An 18,412-nucleotide genomic window follows, 5' to 3' on the forward strand; every position below is an offset into this window, starting at 1 on the left:
ACTGATTATATTCCTCATGCTATACTCTACATCCCCACAACTACTTTGTAACTGCCAATTTGCGCTGCTTAATCCCTTCACCTTTTTCACGCAACTCCTTCCCCTCTGGCAACCATCAATTTATTCTCTGTATCTATGAGTCTGTTTCTGTTTTCTTTGATCATGTATTTTGTTCTTTAGATTCCACATATAAGTGAGATCATATGGTATTTGTCTTTCTGTATCTGACGTATTTCATTGCATAATACCCTCTAAGTCCACCCATGTTGTCGCAAATGGTAACATTTCATTCTTTTTTATGGCCGAGTAATATTCTATTGTGTATATTGGGGGTGCCAAAAAATGTATACACAAGACTTGCATTCATCTTTTGTTATCAATATATATTAGTATTACAATTTTAATACAGGTTTTTCCTTTCTTAAAATGTGTATACATTATTTTGTCACCCTCTGTATGTACCACATGTTTATCCAATGGTCTATTGATGGGCACTTGGGTTGCTTCCATATCTTGGCTACTGTAAATAGAGCCACAGTGGATATAGGGATGCATATGTCTTGTAGAATTAGTTTTTTTAGTTTCTTTGGATAAATGTGAATATAATACCACAAGTGGATTACTCAGTCCTTCTTTGTCTCTTGATATATAACCTTTGTTTTAAAGTCCATTTTTTCTGGTATAAGTATTGCTACCCGAGATTTTTTTCATTTCCATTTTCATGAAATATTTTTTTCCATCTCTTTACTTTCAATCTCTATGTGTCTTTCAATCTGAAGTGAGTCTCTTGTAGACAGTGTGTATGAGGGTCTTGTTTTCTTATCCAGTCATGTCTCTTGATTGGAGCATTTAATGCATTTACGTTTAAAGTAATTTTGATAGATATGTAGTTATTGCCATTTTATTTATATTTTTTATTTCATTTTAAAGAAGTCCCGCTAAAATTCCTAGTGATTCTGGTTGGGTGGTGAGGAACTCCTTTAGCTTTATCTTGTCTGAGAAGCTCTTTTTAATCTGTCCTTCGATTCTAAATGATAGCTTTGCTGGGTGGAGTAATCTTTGTTGTAGGTCCCTGCTTGTCATCACTTGGAATATTTCCTGCCACTCCCTTCTGGCCTGCAAAGTTTCTGTTAAGAAATCATCTGACAATCTTATGGGAGCTCCCTTGTAGGTTACTAACTGCCTGTTTCTTGCTGCTTTTAAGATTCTCTCTTTGTGTTTAACCTTTGGCATTTTAATTATGATGTGTCTTATTGTAGGCCTCTGTGGGCTCCTCTTTTTTGGGACTCTCTGCCCTTCCTGGACTTGTATGTCAATTTCCTTCACCAGGTTAGGGAAGTTTTTGTCATTATTTCTGCAAACAGGTTTTCAATTCTTTTCTCTCTCTCCTCCTTCTGGTACCCCTATGATGGGAATGTTGATATGTGAGGGCCCTTAAACTGTCCTCATATTTTTGGGTTCTTGGGGTTTTTTGTTTTGTTTTGTTTTTGCTTTTCTGATTGGGTGTTTTCTTCTACCTTATCTTCCAAATTGCTGATTCAATCCTCGGCTTCATCTAATCTGTTGATTTCCCCTAATGTAGTCTTTGTTTTAGTTATTGTATTCTTTATTTCTGACTGCTTTTTTATGTTTTCTATCTCTCTTTTTATGTTTCCTAACTCTTTGTTGCAGTTTTCCCTGAGATTATTGAGCATCATTATGACTAATGTGATGCTCCTGCTTGGTCTGAAGCTGGCCACCAGGTGTGCTGGTTCTGGGGCCTTTTGGAAGAGGAAGAGCTCTGCTTTAAAATGTATCATGTCTACTTTCTAAGTGAAACCTGTATGTGTTTCTTTGTTACACAATTAGAATTCACTAGTTGTGGAATAATGAATTCTATCTTTTTGACTAGGGAAAAAGTCACTATTTAGCTAAATATGATTTAAATGAAATATGTTTTTGCTCTATTAAATATTTGTGTTATTGGTTGTTGAGTTAGTATGTAATTGCAAATATATATTTAATACTAAAATGTCAATTTCTCAAACAGCATATGAAAGTTGCCATAAAAATTCATGTACAAGGTTACACTATCTTGTTTTTAAGTTTGGCTCTATGCCTGTGTCTGTGTATGGATTTAAAGGCAATGTTATTATGAGAATGTTATTATGAGGATGTTATGTTCTCATTACATATTGTACTGACACCTGGAGAATTAATTATTTTTTAATGAAGTTACGTTCTTTTTATAATTACTAATTAATTTTCTCAACTATTTTAAAATATAGAATTTGTTTTTTTAAATATATGTTAAACACACAGGTATAGTATGTTTATGCACAGATATGTGCTTTGCTACTAGCTGCTAAGTATAGAAAGTCTTTGTATTTAAGACTGACTTCTATTCTTAAAAAGAAGCTTTTAGCATAAATAATACAAAGAGAATATGGTATTCCCACATACAGTTTTAATAGGACATTGGATTCTTAACATGTCTTTTTTCTTAAGATTTTTGTTAAAATATATCTAACATACAATATTATATTAGTTTCACGTGTACATCATAGTCATTCAACAGTACCCACCTGGCACTATACAGACTTATTACCACATTATTGATTCTATGTATTCCCTATGCTAAAGACGTGATCACCATGATAAGTCCAGCAACCATCTGACACTGTACCACGCTATCACAATATTATTGACTATGTTTCCTATGCTGTATATTACATCCCCAAGACTTATTTGTTTTGTATCTGGAACTTTGGACCTCTTATTCTTCTTTATATTTTCCTGCCTTTTTTGAATTTTCAATTAGAGTTCGCATTCAGTGTTATTTTATATTAGCTTCAGGTGTGCAGCATAGTGGTTAAATATTTACATAATTTAGGAAGTGATCCCTTGACTAATACCCACCTGGCACTATATATAGGTATTACCATATTATTGATTATATTTCCTATACTTTACATCCCCATGACTATTTTGTAACTACTAATTTGTATTTCTTAATCCCTTCATCTTTTTCACCCTGCCCCCAACCCCCTCCCGTCTATCACCCCAATGATCTAGTATCCATCTGACACCATACATAGTTATTACAGTATTATTGACTATATTCCTTATGCTATACCCTACATCCCCGTGACTGCTGTGTAACAACCAATTTGTACTTCTTAATCCCTTTCCCTCTTTACTTACCCCAACTCTCTCCCATCTAGCAACCATCAAAATGTTCACTGTCTCTATGAATTTGTTTCTGTTTTGCTTATTTGTTTATTTTGTTCTTTAGATTCCACTTATAAATGAAATCATATGACATTTGTCTTCCTCTGTCTGACTTACTCTATTCAGCACAGTACTCTCTAGACCCATTCATGTTGTCACAGATAGCAAGATTTCATTCTTCTTTATGGCCGAGTAATATTCCATTTTATATATATATGTACCACATCCTCTTTATCCATTCATCCATTCAGGGATACCCAGGTTGCCTTCATATCTTGGTTATTATAAATAATGCTGCAATGGACATCCCCTCAAAGTAGCATTTTGGGTTTCTTTGGATAAATACCCAGAAGTGAGATTACTAATTGAGTCCTTCTTTGTTTCTTGTTATAGTGTTTGTTTTAAACTATTTTGTCTGGTATGAGAATTACTACCCAAGCTTTTTTATTTGTTTGTTTCCATTTTCATGAAATATCTTTTTCCATCCCTTTACTTTCAGTCTGTGTGTGCTTTCAATCTGAAGTGCATCTCTTGTAGGCAGCATATGTAAGGGTTTTGTTTTCTTATCCATTCAGCCCCCCATCTTTTGATTGGAGCATTTAATTCATTACATTTAATGTAATTGTTGATAGGTATGTAGTTATTGCCATTTTATTCATATATATAAAAGAAGTCCCTCTAAAATTCCTTGTAATACTGGTTTGATGGTGAGGAACTCCTTTAACCTTTTTGTTTGTTTGTTTGGGAAGCTCTTTATCTGTCCTTCAATTCTAAATGATAGCTTTGCTGGGTAGTCTTGGTTGTAGGTTTTAATCACTTTGAATATCTCCTGCCAGTCCCTTCTAGCCCACAAAGTTTCTGTTGAGAAATCAGCTAAGAATCTTTTGGGAGCTTCCCTTATAGGAAACTAACTGCTTTTCTCTTGCTGCTTTTAAGATTCTCTCTTTGTCTTTAACCTTTGGTATTTTAATTATGATGTGTCTTGGAGTGGGCCTCTTTAGGTTCATTTTGTTTGGGTCTCTCTGCACTTCCTGGGCTTGTATGTCTTTTTCCTTTGCCAGGTTAAGGAAGTTTTCTGTCATTATTTCTTCAAATAGGTTTTCAATTCCTTGCTTTCTCTCTACTCCTTCTGGTACCCCTATTATGCGAATGTTGGTATGCTTGATGTTGTCCCAGAAGCCCCTTAAACTCTCTTCAATTTTTTGGACTCTTTTTCTTTTTGCTGTTCTGATTGGATGTTTTGTGCTACCTTATCTTCTAAATTGCTGATTTGATCCTCTGCTTCATCTAATCTACTATTGATTCCCTGTAATGTATTCTTCATTTCCATTATTGTATTCTTTATTTCTAACTGGTTCTTTTTTATATTTTCTATCTCCATTTTTATGTTTCCTAACTCTTTGTTGAAGTTCTCCCTGAGCTCATTAAGCATCCTTATAACCAGTGTTTTGAACTCTGCGTCTGGTAGGTTATATGTCTCCATTTTGTTTAGTTCTTTTTCTGGAGCTTTGTTCTGTTCTTTGATTTAGGACATGTTTCTTTGTCTCCCCATTTTGGCTGCCTATCTGTGTTTGTTTCTATGTATTAGGTAGGGCTATTATGTCTTCCAGCCTTAGTAGAGTGGCCTTATGTAGTAGGTGTGCTGTGGGGCCCAGTGGCAAAGTCTTCCTGTTCACCTGAGCCATGCACTCCAGGTGTGTCCCTTGAGTGGGTTGTATGTGCCCTTCCTCATAGTTGAGCCTTGGTTGCCATTTGCTCGTTTATGGGAGGGATTTGACCCTCAGTCCACTGGTCTGTGGACTGGCTGTGACTGCAGAGGAGGAGTTGATACGGGGGCTGACTCTACAGAGCAGGATCTGCCTCAGCAGTTCTCTGGTGCCTGCCCAATCCACCCCTTGGGTGTGTTGCCCTTGGAGGCAGCTGGGTGATGTTCCAGCTCGTTTCAGACCTGCTGTAGGTCAAGTTCATCCACAACCTGTACCCCACTTGGGGCCACCCATCAGGACCCACAAAGAAACCCACAAATGGCTGCCACCTGTGCCATGTTTGGAAGTACCTTGAGAGGCTAAGTGTGAACCAAGGCCACCTGCTGCAAGTGCCAGGCCTAGGGCTGCTCAGCCAGAGGTACAGGACACACTCAAGCCAGATGCCGCTTTTCTGGGTTCCACGAACCTTTGAGAAATCCTAGGAAAGTCTGAAGCATGAGCAAGGCAGGCAATTTGTACAAAAAAGCCACTGGAAGCAGTTTGGGTGTGCACAAAAGTTGGGTGGGGTGGGGTCTCGAATCACCAGGATGGGGCAAATGAATGCCATTAGCCAGATATGGTGGCCACCTGTGTCTGCATGCTCGGGAGTGGGAGGGCTCAACAAAGAAACAATGGCCTCTGCCAGCTCCTCCATCCAGAAGAAAGCTGACCCCCTGCAGCCCCCATCCCAAAGCCAGACAGCTCAGTTCCCCACCAGATGTCCCTGCTGCCTCTCCAGCTGCTGCCCCAGTACTGGAGTTCAGCTCCCGTGATTTCGTTGGTGGGTAAGTCTGTGTGCGATCCCTTTAAGAGGAGTGCCTGGGACTCCACCCACCGTCCATCACAATCTCCACTGGTTTTCACAACCAGAAATTATGGGGGCTTCTCTCCCTGGCCCTGGAACCCTGAGTTGGGGAGGGGCTAGGACCTCTTGCTCCTCGAGGGGGATCTCCACAGCTGAGATAACACTCCTGATTTTTAATAGTCACACCCGGGTGTGGGACCAGCCTGTTCCACATCTCTGCCCCTCCTACCAGTCTCGAGGTGGCTTCTTCTGCATGTCCTTAGTTGTAGGGCTTCAGTTCAGCAAGACTTCAGGTGATTCTCAGTGATGGTTATTTGCAGTTTAGTTGTAATTTTGATGTGTTCGTGAGAGAAGGTAAGCACAGCTTTTACCTATTCCACCATCTTGACTGGAAATCTTAACATATCTTTAAAGTGACCCTAAGACCACAGTGCCATAAATGAGTTAACTCAAACAGTACAATAGGTTATTATTTAACAAACTTTTATTAAATATCTACTATATTCCATTATGCTACTAAGCATAATGGAAGATAGCAAAATAAATAAACAGTAGTTTCAGTTCTCAAGGAGCTTAATATAGGACAGAAAGAACCTGAAGATCAGCATTTGAATTTTGGTTTCCCCCTTACTAGATGTATAATTTGGGGCAAGTCATTTAATTTATTACTTTTGGAAAAAAATTTTCTGAATGTCAGCTTCCTTGTCTGTAAAATCAGGATGAAAATACCTCTCTTACAGTGTTATAAAGTCTTGAAGTAATATATTTACCGAGCACAATATCTAGCCCATGGTAAGTTGATGGTTACTGGTAACTGTTACTATTATTGCCTATCTCACAAGGCATTCTCAGTAAATGTTAGTGTCTTTTCTTTTTTGCTTACAACCCATTAATCACTAACAAAAAAATGTAGTCACTATGATATACAAGTATCATCTAACATGCAGGAAGTGACCTTTGTTATGCCTTCTGAAATCCACAAGTAGGTGAATGAAGGCTTATAAAATTCATTTTGACTTCCCTACAGATTTCAGTCAGCATACATGAAGAGTGTCAGAGCTTTCAAGGCTGGGATCTGTTTTCTCAAAATTGGTTGAATATAGTGTGTGTGTGTGTGTGTGTGTGTGCCATTCATAGGGATCAACCTTTGAGTTTCTGAATAGTAACTGACCATAAGTTGTCAAAGTCTGTGGTTCCAAAGGTTTTATTAGCTTTTATTAGGAAATTTTTCATATATACACCAAAGTAGAAAGAATAGTATAATCTACTCTCACATAGTACCCATCAGCCAGTTCCAACAGTTATCAACTAAAATGGATTTTAACAAACATTTTAGTCAAAAATTATATTTCCAGCTCTATATCAGTGTTTCTCTAATTTATTATTTTTAATCCCATATCATGGATCTAGTCAGAATCCTATTTTAACCTTTGCTCCTTAAGTTTCTTTTATTATTAATTTGGATTAACAGTCAAAGATTTATTTTCTATAAATATCGTAAAATTAGTTTTACGATACGTTTTAAAATCACAATATCAAAAGAAAAATGCATGGCTTTGTAACTTTTTTTAAAAAAATAGGAGAGAGTTAAACATGCTGGGTAGAATATATTTTGTTTTGTCTTTGTTTTTAAGGTTTGGCTTGAGCAACAAGTTTGATACTGAATTTCCCTCAGTTCTAACAGGGAAGGTAAGTGAGTTTGCTTTGAACTTTTCAATTCTAAAAGCATTGTTTTATGGCTTATTCAGTGTTATGACAAATGTTTGACTCACTGGTAATGAAGTCTGGTAACAAGAGGCCAGGGTACTTAGAGGCTGTGTTGTTAGTGACTGAAAGCTGTCTCCATGACTACTAGCCTATAACCAGTTATTTTGTTCATTTTCCATTAATGCCACCCATTATTTACTTATTTGTTCAGTTTTTACAGTTTTGCCTTTTTTCTCAGCCCTGGTAGGTATATATATTTTTTCATTTAGCTCAGTAATTTCCAATGTTTTTAGAGTAAACAAAGTTATCATTGTTTAACTTTGTATCACTCTTTTATAAAGTGTCCTGTGGTCTGATTTGTTATACATCAAAAGAACCAAATTTTTGGTTAGACATTTTTCTGCATTTTAGATAGTTTGGGTTTCTAAAATTGGACTCACTGCAATAAATTGTTCCCCAGTTCCTCTACATTCAGTGGTATCTTCTAGCACTGAGGTTCAAATAGTCAAAGACTTCCTAGGATTTGAAGTTGTGCTTGGGAACTCTTCTGACAACAGTAATGCTAACTTCTAGGCCCAAGGGAAAAGGCTCTGACTAAGGCAAAAGGTTGTTTACATGTGTTTGTTACTTGAGAAAATGTAGACAAAGAAAGAGAAAAGCCATTATATTACAAAATACTCAATAATTTCCAAATAGTTAAGAGTTAAGTGCTTGGTACCTAAAATGATGATTTGGGGTTAAAAGAAGTTAACTTTTGTGTGTTGAAGTCTGTAACTTAATATCACTCTGTTGAATTTTAGTACTAGAAAAATGCTATTTGTCAGTATAGATTTTGGTCATATTTTAAAATCATTTTATTCTCTAAAGGGCTTTTTTATATGCTATTTTAGTGTTAATTTTTCTCACACATTATTGAGAAAAGCAAGATGCAAATCAGTGTGTAAAGTATGTGTAATAAAGGGGAGAAATAAGCACATTGATAATTCTATAAAGTAATTCTAGAAGGATACACATGACACTAATAAAAGTGATTACTTTCATTGAAGAATGGGAAGGAGATGGGTGAAAGCAAGAGTAAGGATGAGACCATTTTCTGATTATCTTTTAGTATTGTTTTGATTTTTGAACCATGTGACTATATTACCTATTCGAACCTTAATTTACTTTTTTTTTTAAAGAAAGATTGTCTTTTTTTTTAAATAGTTCACATCTATCCTATTATTTAATTTTATTGGGAATATTGGGGAGCAGTGTGTTTCTCCAGGGCCCATCAGCTCCAAGTCGTTGTCCTTCAATCTAGTTGTAGAGGGCACAGCTCAGCTCCCAGTCCAGTCGACGTTTTCAATCTTTAGTTGCAGAGGGCACAGCCCACCATCCCATGTGGGAATTGAACTGGCAACCTTGTTGTTAAGAGCTGCGCTCCAACCAACTGAGCCATCCGCGAGCTCAGCGGCAGCTTAGCTCAAGGTGCTGTGTTCAGTCTTAGTTGCAGGGGGCGTAGCCCACCATCCCTTGCAGGACTTGAGAAGTTGAACCAGCAACTTTGTGGTTGAGAGCCCACTGGCCCATGTGGGAATCGAACCAGCAGCCTTTGGAGTTAGGAGCACGGAGGTCCAACCACCTGAGCCACCGGGCCGGCCCTGTCCTCTTGACTTTGGACCTTTTATATCTCTCCTGGGGTATGTCAAATCATTCCACATAATAATAAATAGGTGGAGATAGTCCCTGGCTAATTTAACATTATAAAATATGTGGCTATATAACTTTTTAGGATACAAAGAGCCCTTTGGTGTGAAATTTCGGCCTCACTCTCTAGTATGTTCTACCGTCCTATCCTGATCATTTAGAATAAATCAGTTTAAGTAGCAGTTCAGACGTAGATTTGTTTTATATGAATTAATCATAAATGTTTTCTCCAGATGAAAAAAAAAGCTCTATGAAAATAATCTCTTGAACAATAATGTGTTTGTGGAGAGATGTCAAATTCAATATTAATAGTAAAGAGAATATGAATTGAAACATCTCCAATGGAAAACTTGTTCTTTATGTTCCCTTCATGCTGCTGCTATGTTGTCAGGGCAGTTATATCCAGCTTTATTACTGCTTTAGTTTTTAAAGTTTGAATTACAAGTTCAAGAAATTCTAGAAAATGAATAATCAAAAAAGTGTCAGAGAAGAGAGTTCCAAGGCAGAAGAATTATCCGTCTTTGAAATAGGTCAGTTGTATGTGCTTGAGGAATCTTCAGAATATTTCTTCACACTTCTTCATTTCTCTCCAAGCCTTCTAAAGTGAAAAACTCCACCAGCCCCAAAGTACAGTTTTTTAAACTAGAGGAATAAGAATTTTAAGCTGTTTGTGGTATGCCTAAATACAACTTAAATAATCTGGGCATAAGCTGTTCTTAATGACATCCATTCTTTTCAGGTGACCATTTTTGTAGCACATATCATAATGATTGGATATTTTATTCTAGTGCACTATTTAAAGTGCACAAAATTTCTCATATATTGGATAAGGCATAAATGATGCTGTGATATTTTTCTTAGTTTAGTGTTTGGTGATAAAAAAAACAGCACTAAAAGGAATTCTGAAAATCTGATTTTTAAGTCACATGTAGCATTAGCTTTATTAATTTTACCTTTAATCAGATGATTTTTCTCCAGTAGGCATTGTTTAATTTGTGTAGGTTATTTTGGATTATCAAAATGCTTTTCTAATAACTGGGGGGAAGAGCAAAAAGAATTTACATGAACCAGGAAAAAAAACTGAAAGAAAAAAGGTCTGAATTCCAGACTTAGCAGTTTTTGTGCAAAAATATTTAAAAATGAATATTTTCATTCATTTGCTAAATGCAACAGCTGAAAAAGAAAAAGAAATCTACCTATTACAAAACCAGTCTTTCACTATGAATGGGATTCTAAATAGCTTTTATGCCTCGACTAAGCAAAATTGCAGAGTGCATTCTGAAAACCTAAAAGCCATTTTGGCAAGCTCTGTGGCTCGGTATTAATTTTGTGCTTGTTATGTATTAATGCTTTAAATACAAATAAAAAATAATCTTTGGTGGTGAACACACAATGGGATTTATAGATGATGTAATACAGAATTGTACACCTGAAATCTATGTAATTTTACTAACAATTGTCACCCCAATAAATTTAAAAAAATAAATTATATAAAAAGAAAATAATAATCTTTTATGTTACGTGCAGAAAAGATAGTTTCCACCATTTCGCTAACGATAAGTCCTCCTGTCACAACAGGACATACCAAACAGGTGTATACATAAAGATTCTAGTGACCAGAAAATGAAAGAACCACAGAATTTTAGAAAAGAAATAAAAGCTTCTTACCCTCAGCTTGAAACAATTAAATGGTGTTATGAGGAGATTAGTGTGCAGTATTGGGAACCATAAGCCATAAAATCGACCTTTACTTTTATGAGCCGATATGACAAGTGATGGATAGGCTTGTGTTCCCGGTGATTGAAGGAGGCAAATCAGTCCTGCTGGGTTTTGCTTAGATTTTCTTCTGTTTACAGAGTCTCTTGTATCCTGTTATAAAATATTATGACCCTTTCCCCACCTTTATGATGTGCTTTTCTTTTTTCTTTCCAAGAAAGTCAAAGGGAATTAAATGTTTCTTTACATCCTGCTGTTTGGCTAGAAAGTAAAGGGCTTCCATCTAACCTTCATTACTAGAGATATTCAGTTATATGGAAGCAAATGAGTAAAATGTTATTAACTCTGATTCCACACAGTTAACTAAACATTCCTTTCACATTGTTTAAAATCAGTTAACCAGTTCTCATTTCCTATACCTTTATGTGTTTTTTGGCTTTTGCTGTTATTCAAATAGATTTTTTGAAAGACAGTCCTGGCCTTTTTTTTTTTTTAAGTGAAAATGCGAATTTTAGTTTATTGTTTCAAGTTCTAGTAAGTTTTCTTTTCAGTAGATTTATTTTATGACTTCAAAAATCCGCTGGTTGCCAGAGGGGAGGGGAATGGAGGGATGAGTGGCAAAGGTGAAGGGAAATACAGTCAGTAATCATGTGGCTTTGCACAGTGTCACGTGGTTATTAGACTCAGTGTGAGCACATAGTAAGATACAGAAATGTCAAATCACTGTGTTGTACACCTGAAACTAATATAATATTGAATGCCAACTATACTTAAATTTTTAAAAATCTGAATTCTCATTTTTAATAACTTGCGTATTTAAGTTTTCAATTTGCCCATGATAAGAGTATACAAACTGAGACTATTGAGTGTTAAATGTGAATGTGGAAAGTATCAGTTAGCAAGGAAGAAAGAAATTTGCCACATTTTAGGAATGTTTTTGTTAATTCATTTCCAGAAGCATGTAATGAAAAACCAAATTTATGACAAATGTTACATGCCTGGCATATAATTTATTTCACCCAGAAAGTTTTCAACGAAAAGCAAGTTTTGCTTTATGGGCTGATAAATTTCTGGCTTTAACCTCACTTTTTGCTTTTACTTTTTTATCTGTGCTTATACACTTTTAAATAAAAATTTTAAATAAAAATTTACTTTTTAAATAAAAATTTAAATTCTAATTACAAGCACTTAAATTTGTAAATGGACAGAGTTCATAATTTTATGATTTACATTAATTTATATAAAAATTTGCCATGTTTTAAAAATGTGGTAGTGTTTCTGCATCTACAATTTATTGAGAATTGATAGTCATATTACAGATTAGAGATAAATATATAAATATATTTTCCCTATTTTAACTTCTATTTCGTTGCTCAGTGATTCACTAGGTAAAAATGAAGTTCAGTATCACTGAGGTAAATCTGAAGAATTGAAGAACTGAAGAGCATTGCATTTGCATTCAAAATGTAGCAGATTATCCTTTTGTTTATAATAAAACGTGTAGCAAAGCCTTGCTTTTCTTGCTCCAAATCTTGTCAGAGCTGTGATTCACTGACTTTTTTTTCAAAGTCTTCCAGTCAGGAGGTTCTTTCTAAGGTATAATTTCCGTTACCTGTGAGGTATATAAAACAAAGACTATTATTTTCATTTTAGAGATGGTGAACTAAAACTCAGAAAAATTAAATGAATTTGCCTAGGATTTTTCATAGCTAATAAGTAGCTAGAAACCAGATCTTGATTTATTGTCTAATGTGCTTAGCCTGTTGGTGTTTACCATTTTCAGTTATGAGCCATGGTTCTCTGAATTTATTTTCATATTTACCTCAGAAATTTAGTCATTTAATTGAAATTCTTTTTACTCATTGATTGTCTGTAGGTCATATTGCCAACAATCTAGATGGAGAATGATATTTGTTTACTTTCCCCTTGTAAATACAGTTTTGAGCCTCACAATTTCACAGTTGATATTGGGAAGAAAATCAAATGTGTGGGTTAAGCAGTTAACCTTATTGGGTAGAATGAATGATTCTAATAAAGCTAATATAATTCATTAATGTTTTAATCATCATGTTGCTGAATTCTGTTGTCACGTAGTTTTCTAACATCTGCTAATAGGTATATGTTTTGTAGTGTTGACTTTAGGACATGTTTATTAAAAGACAAAAATGTAGTAAATTGATTCCTCTAGTATAAGTTTTACTTGGAAGAGTTGTAAAGCTCTATATTTTTTATAACAAGCGTGCTATTCGGGTTTTTTCTTTTACAGCAGCTTCTTTTTCCTAACAATTTCATGTTTTGCTTGCACAGACAAATGTTGGATTTTTTCCCCCATAGACTTTACAGTCTGACAGCTTTCTAAATCAAAGGGGGTCATTTTTGTGATTCAGAAATGTGATTTCACTGACAGCAAGCTATCTTTAGTAAACCTTTGAATTGTATAATATAACTTTTAAGCAGAATTTTAGGTGGAACTCTAATTATGCCTGTCATGCTCTTGCCTTTGAACTGACTTTGTCATTGTTTACAGAGAAGCACAAGCAGCCACTTCCAGCAATGGAGGTAGTAACTCAAAATATTAAATTTGTATAAGGACCTTTCAACTTTCAAAATTTACAACAGTCATGAGCATGCATATTTTATGCTGAATATTAAGATTGGTTTTTGAATGTAATCACTCCTCACTGCCTTTTCTAAGTGTAGTTTTTCCTTACAAACAATGGGAACAATGGCAAGTGTTGAAATTGTTATGTTTCAAATGTGCCAGGGAGAAAAGATTTGAGAGTTGCCTTTTTAAAAGTAATCCAAGAATATTGCCAGCGTCTAATTTAAATTTCATATTGTTATGTTATGCTTCTAGTCTTACTCAACTTCTGGTCAGAGCGACTGGAGACTATTAATACCGCCTTAATATTGAGAATATTTGGTAAGAAAACTGCTTGGTGGGTATCCTTTACCAAAAATTTCGTTGCCATCATTTTATTGTTGGCAACTGCAGAAGATTGTTTTCGAACATCAGAATAAGTTCTATAAACATAAAATTATGTTTTTTTGCTTTCTAATGTCATCCAGCAGCATGTAATACATATTTATAGGGGAAGATAGGGAGGAAATCTATTTAGACATGTGTTGTTCTTTAAAGTATTTGTAATAAGACAAACATTTTCTTTAGGTTTAGAGATGAATAGTGGAAAGCTGCCCACAACCTGTTAAAGCTTATGCCCTTGTTGTAGGTGGCCCCGGAGGAATTCAAGACCAGCATTGGCCGTGTGAACGCATGTTTGAAAAAAGCTCTCCCAGTCAATGGGAGATGGCTGCTGTGCGGTTGTCTCTGCTGCTGCTGCACCCTGGGCTGCAGCCTGTGGCCTGTTATTTGTCTCAACAAAAGAGTGAGTAACAATTTTATTGTACACTAATGATAAGAGCTAAGATTTATAAAACACTTGCTATGTGCCAAGTATATTTCATGATTTAATTCATTCTCACAACAATGCTGTCCTCATTCTAGAGGCAAAGAGACTCAGGGACACAGAGAATAAGTCATCTGTCCAACCTTAACATGGGTTCCCACCATTTGAAATAAGTGCAGTGTTAGTGGAGTACTTAAGTAAATATAAATGTAACTGGGTTACTTATTCGTTTTACAAACCCTGAAGCTCTGATTTAAAGCATTTCCAACCTACAAGTACATGGAAAGACTTCTGATCTGAAGAAGCATAAGTGGGAGTGACCTACAAAGTTGGTGCGGGGGGCGGGGCAGGAATCCTGCTTAGTTTTGAACATGTTGAAACAACATTCCAACATGACATTACTAGTTATGTCATGAATTTAAGACTACTATCTTTGGGGCGGCCGGATGGCTCAGTTGGTTAGAGTGTGAGCTCTGAACAACAAGGTTGCCGGTTCGGACTTGGAGCTGATGGGCCCTGTTCCCCAATAAAAACAAAAAGACTATTATCTTAATCTCATTTTCTTTAAAATTTTATTTTAGTCTTTGAATGATCCCCCTTCCATGGGAAGATATCTTTAAACATTTTTTTTTTAATTAAAGTTCATTGGGGTGACAATTGTTAGTAAAGTTACATAGATTTCAGGTGTACAATTCTGTATTACATCATCTATAAATCCCATTGTGTGTTCACCACCCAGAGTCAGTTCTCCTTCCATCACCATATATTTGATCCCCTTTACCCTCATCTCCCACCCCCCACCCCCCTTACCCTCTGGTAACCACTAAACTATTGTCTGTGTCTATGAGTTTTTGTTTTTCATTTGTTTGTCTTGTTCTTTTGTTGTTTTTGGTTTACATACCACATATCAGTGAAATCATATGGTTCTCTGCTTTTTCTGTCTGACTTATTTCGCTTAGCATTATAATCTCAAGATCCATCCTTGTTCTCACAAATGGTCCTATTTCGTCTTTTCTTACTGCCGAATAGTATTCCATTGTGTATATATACCACAACTTCTTTATCCATTCATCTATCGAAGGACATTTTGGTTGTTTCCATGTCTTGGCCACCGTAAATAAAGCTGCAATGAACATTGGATCACACGTGTCTTTATGGATAAATGTTTTCAGATTTTTTGGGTACATACCTAGGAGAAGGATTTCTGGGTCATATGGTAATTCTATTCGTAATTTTTTGAGGAACCTCCACACTGCCTTCCATAGTGCCTGCACCAGTCTGCATTCCCACCAACAGTGTATGAGGGGTCCTTTTTCTCCACAGTCTCTCCAATACTTGTTAATATTTGTCTTGTTGATGATAGCCATTCTGACTGGTGTAAGGTGATATCTCATTGTGGTTTTTATGTGCATTTCTCTGATGATTAGTGATGTTGAGCATTTTTTCATATGTCTAGTTGCCATTTGTATGTCCTCTTTGGAGAAATGTCACTTCAGGTCCTCTGCCCATTTTTCAATTGGGTTGTTTGTTTTTTTGTTGTTGAGTTGCATGAGTTCCCTATATATTTTGGATATTAGCTCCTTATCGGAGGCACTGTTTGCAAAAATCTTCTCCCATTCAGTTGGTTGCCTCTTTATTTTGTCGATGTTTTTTTTTTTTTTTTTTTTTTTTTTTTTTGCTGTACAGAAGCTTTTAAGTTTGATATACTCCCAATCGTTTATTTTAGCTTTTACTTCCATTGCCTTTGGAGTCAAATTCATAAAACGCTCTTTGAACCCAAGGTCCATGAGTTTAGTACCTATGTTTTCTTCTATGCAGTTTATTGTTTCAGGTCTTATGTTTAAGTCTTTGATCCATTTTGAATTAATTTTGGCACATGGTGACAGATATCAGTCCAGTTTCATTCTTTTGCACGTGGCTTTCCAATTCTCCTAGCACCATTTATTGAAGAGGCTATCTTTTCTCCATTGTATGTTTTTTGCTTCTTTGTCAAAAATTATCTGTCCATATTTATGCGGGTTTATTTCTGGGTTCTCAATTCTATTCCATTGGTCTGTGTGTCTGTTTTTCTGCCAATACCATGCTGTTTTGGTTATTGTTGCCCTGTAGTACAAGCTAAAGTCAGGGAGCGTGATACCACCAGCATTGTTCTTTTTCTTAGGATTGCTTTGGCTATTCGGGGTCTTTTGTGGTTCCATACAGATCTGATGATTTTTTGTTCTATTTCTTTAAAAAATGCCATTGGGATTTTGATGGGGATTGCATTAAATCTGTATATTGCTTTGGGTAATATGGCCATTTTTACTATGTTGATTCTTCCAATCCATGAGCACGGAAAGTCTTTCCATTTCTTTGTGTCTTCTTGAGTTTCTTTTAAAAATGTCTTATAATTTTTAGTGTATAGGTCTTTCACATCCTTGGTTAAGTTTATTCCTAGGTATTTTATTCTTTTTGTTGCAATTGCAAAAGGAATTGTCCTTTTATTTCTTTTTCTGAAATTTCATTGTTAATATATAGGAATGCAGTGGACTTTTGTACGTTGATTTTGTACCCGGCAACTTTACTATATTCGTTTATTGTTTCTAATAGCTTTTTGGTGGTGTCTTTAGGGTTTTCTATATATAGTATCATGTCATCTGCAGTACCAGTTCTTTAATTTATTTTAGCAATGTTTTTAGTTTTCAGTTTACAAATCTTATACTTCTTTTCTTAAATTTATTCCTAAATGTTTTCTTCTATTGTGAATGGAATTGGTCTTTTACTTTCATTTCAGATTGTTCTTTCCTAGTGTATAGAAATACAATTGATCTTTGTATGTTGATCCTTGTATTACTTTTTCATATAATGTAACCAATTTCCACAAACTTAATGGCTTAAAACAGCACCCTGTTATTATTTCACAATCAGAAATCTGGGCACAGCATGGTTCAATTGGATTCTCTTACTAGGATCTAATAAGGCCAAAATCAAGGTGCTGGAAGGGCTGCGTTCGTTTCTGGAGATTCTGGAAAAGAATTTGCTTCCAAGCTTTTTCAGGTTTTGGCAGAAATCATTTCCTTCTTATACATTCTGTGTGACCCTTATCACCTTAAAGCCAGCAGTGGTGGTTCGTGTTCTTCTTGAGCTCCAAACCCCTCTGACTATCCTTCCACCAGGTAAATAAAGTTCTCTACTTTTAAATGCTCCTGTTACTTTGGGTCCACTAAAATAATCCAGGATAATCTCCCTCTTTCAAAGCCAAACAATTAGTAATGTTAATTACATCTACAATGTCCCTTTTGAAATGTAAAATTTCTTTCTTTTTTTTTTTTTTTTTGTCTAATTGTCCTGGCTATCACTTCTATTACAATGTTGAATACAAGTAATGGGAGGAGACATCCTTGTCTTGTTCTTAATCTTAGGAGGAAAACATTTAGTCTCCCTCCATTAAGAATGATGTTAGCTGTAGGTTCTTCATAGATGCCCTTTCTTGCATTGAGGAAGTTTCCTTTTATTCTTATTTTTTAAAGGATTTTTATCATGAATGGGTATTGGACTTTTGTCCAGTACTTTTTCTAAATCTTGATGATCTTTCTAAATCTTGAAGAAGATGATCGTGTGGTTTCTGCCTTTTACTCTATTAATGTAATGTACTACATCAATTTATTTTTGTGTTCCTGGGATAAATTCAACTTGGTGATGGTATACAATCTTTTTCATATGTTGATAGATTCAGCTTGCTTGTATTTTGTTGAGAGTTTTATATTTATGTTCTTGGTATTATTTCTTCTTTAACTGTTGGGTAGAATTCATCATTAAAGCCATCTGGGCCTGGGTTTTTCTTTGTGGAAGGATTTATAATTACTAATTCAATCTCTTTATTTGTTAACTATCTCATTTTGTTTAGAGAGATTCTATCCAGTCTAGTGACTCCACAGTAAACTCTAGCTAGCATTGTATATGAGCTGAATATAATTGCTGTTGGTTGTTAACTTACATAGTTGAACAGGTAGAATAGTTTCTCGTGTTGATGCTTTGGAAATCATCTCAGATATAGTCTGATTTGTAAATCATTTAATTTTAGGGAGTAATTTTAAAAATTAACAAGTCCTACTAACCTTTTATGTCAGAAACCTTATAAAACTCTTTAAATAAGA

The 18,412-nt window shown here is 35.4% G+C and overlaps 1 protein-coding gene across 2 annotated transcripts in view; it reads left to right on the forward strand.

The window, feature by feature from the left end:
- The window catches only part of CHIC1 (cysteine rich hydrophobic domain 1), a 36,815-nt gene that overhangs the window by 9,430 nt on the left and 8,973 nt on the right, over positions 1 to 18,412 (forward strand). For both annotated transcript variants that reach the window (XM_019747996.2, XM_019747997.2), the window contains exons 2-3: positions 7,395 to 7,449; positions 14,100 to 14,255. In XM_019747996.2, the coding sequence (XP_019603555.2) occupies positions 7,395 to 7,449; positions 14,100 to 14,255 (211 nt within the window). The remainder of the gene's footprint in view (positions 1 to 7,394; positions 7,450 to 14,099; positions 14,256 to 18,412) is intronic.

Source organism: Rhinolophus sinicus, chromosome X (assembly GCF_036562045.2).
Source record: "Rhinolophus sinicus isolate RSC01 chromosome X, ASM3656204v1, whole genome shotgun sequence".
NCBI lineage: Eukaryota > Metazoa > Chordata > Mammalia > Chiroptera > Rhinolophidae > Rhinolophus > Rhinolophus sinicus.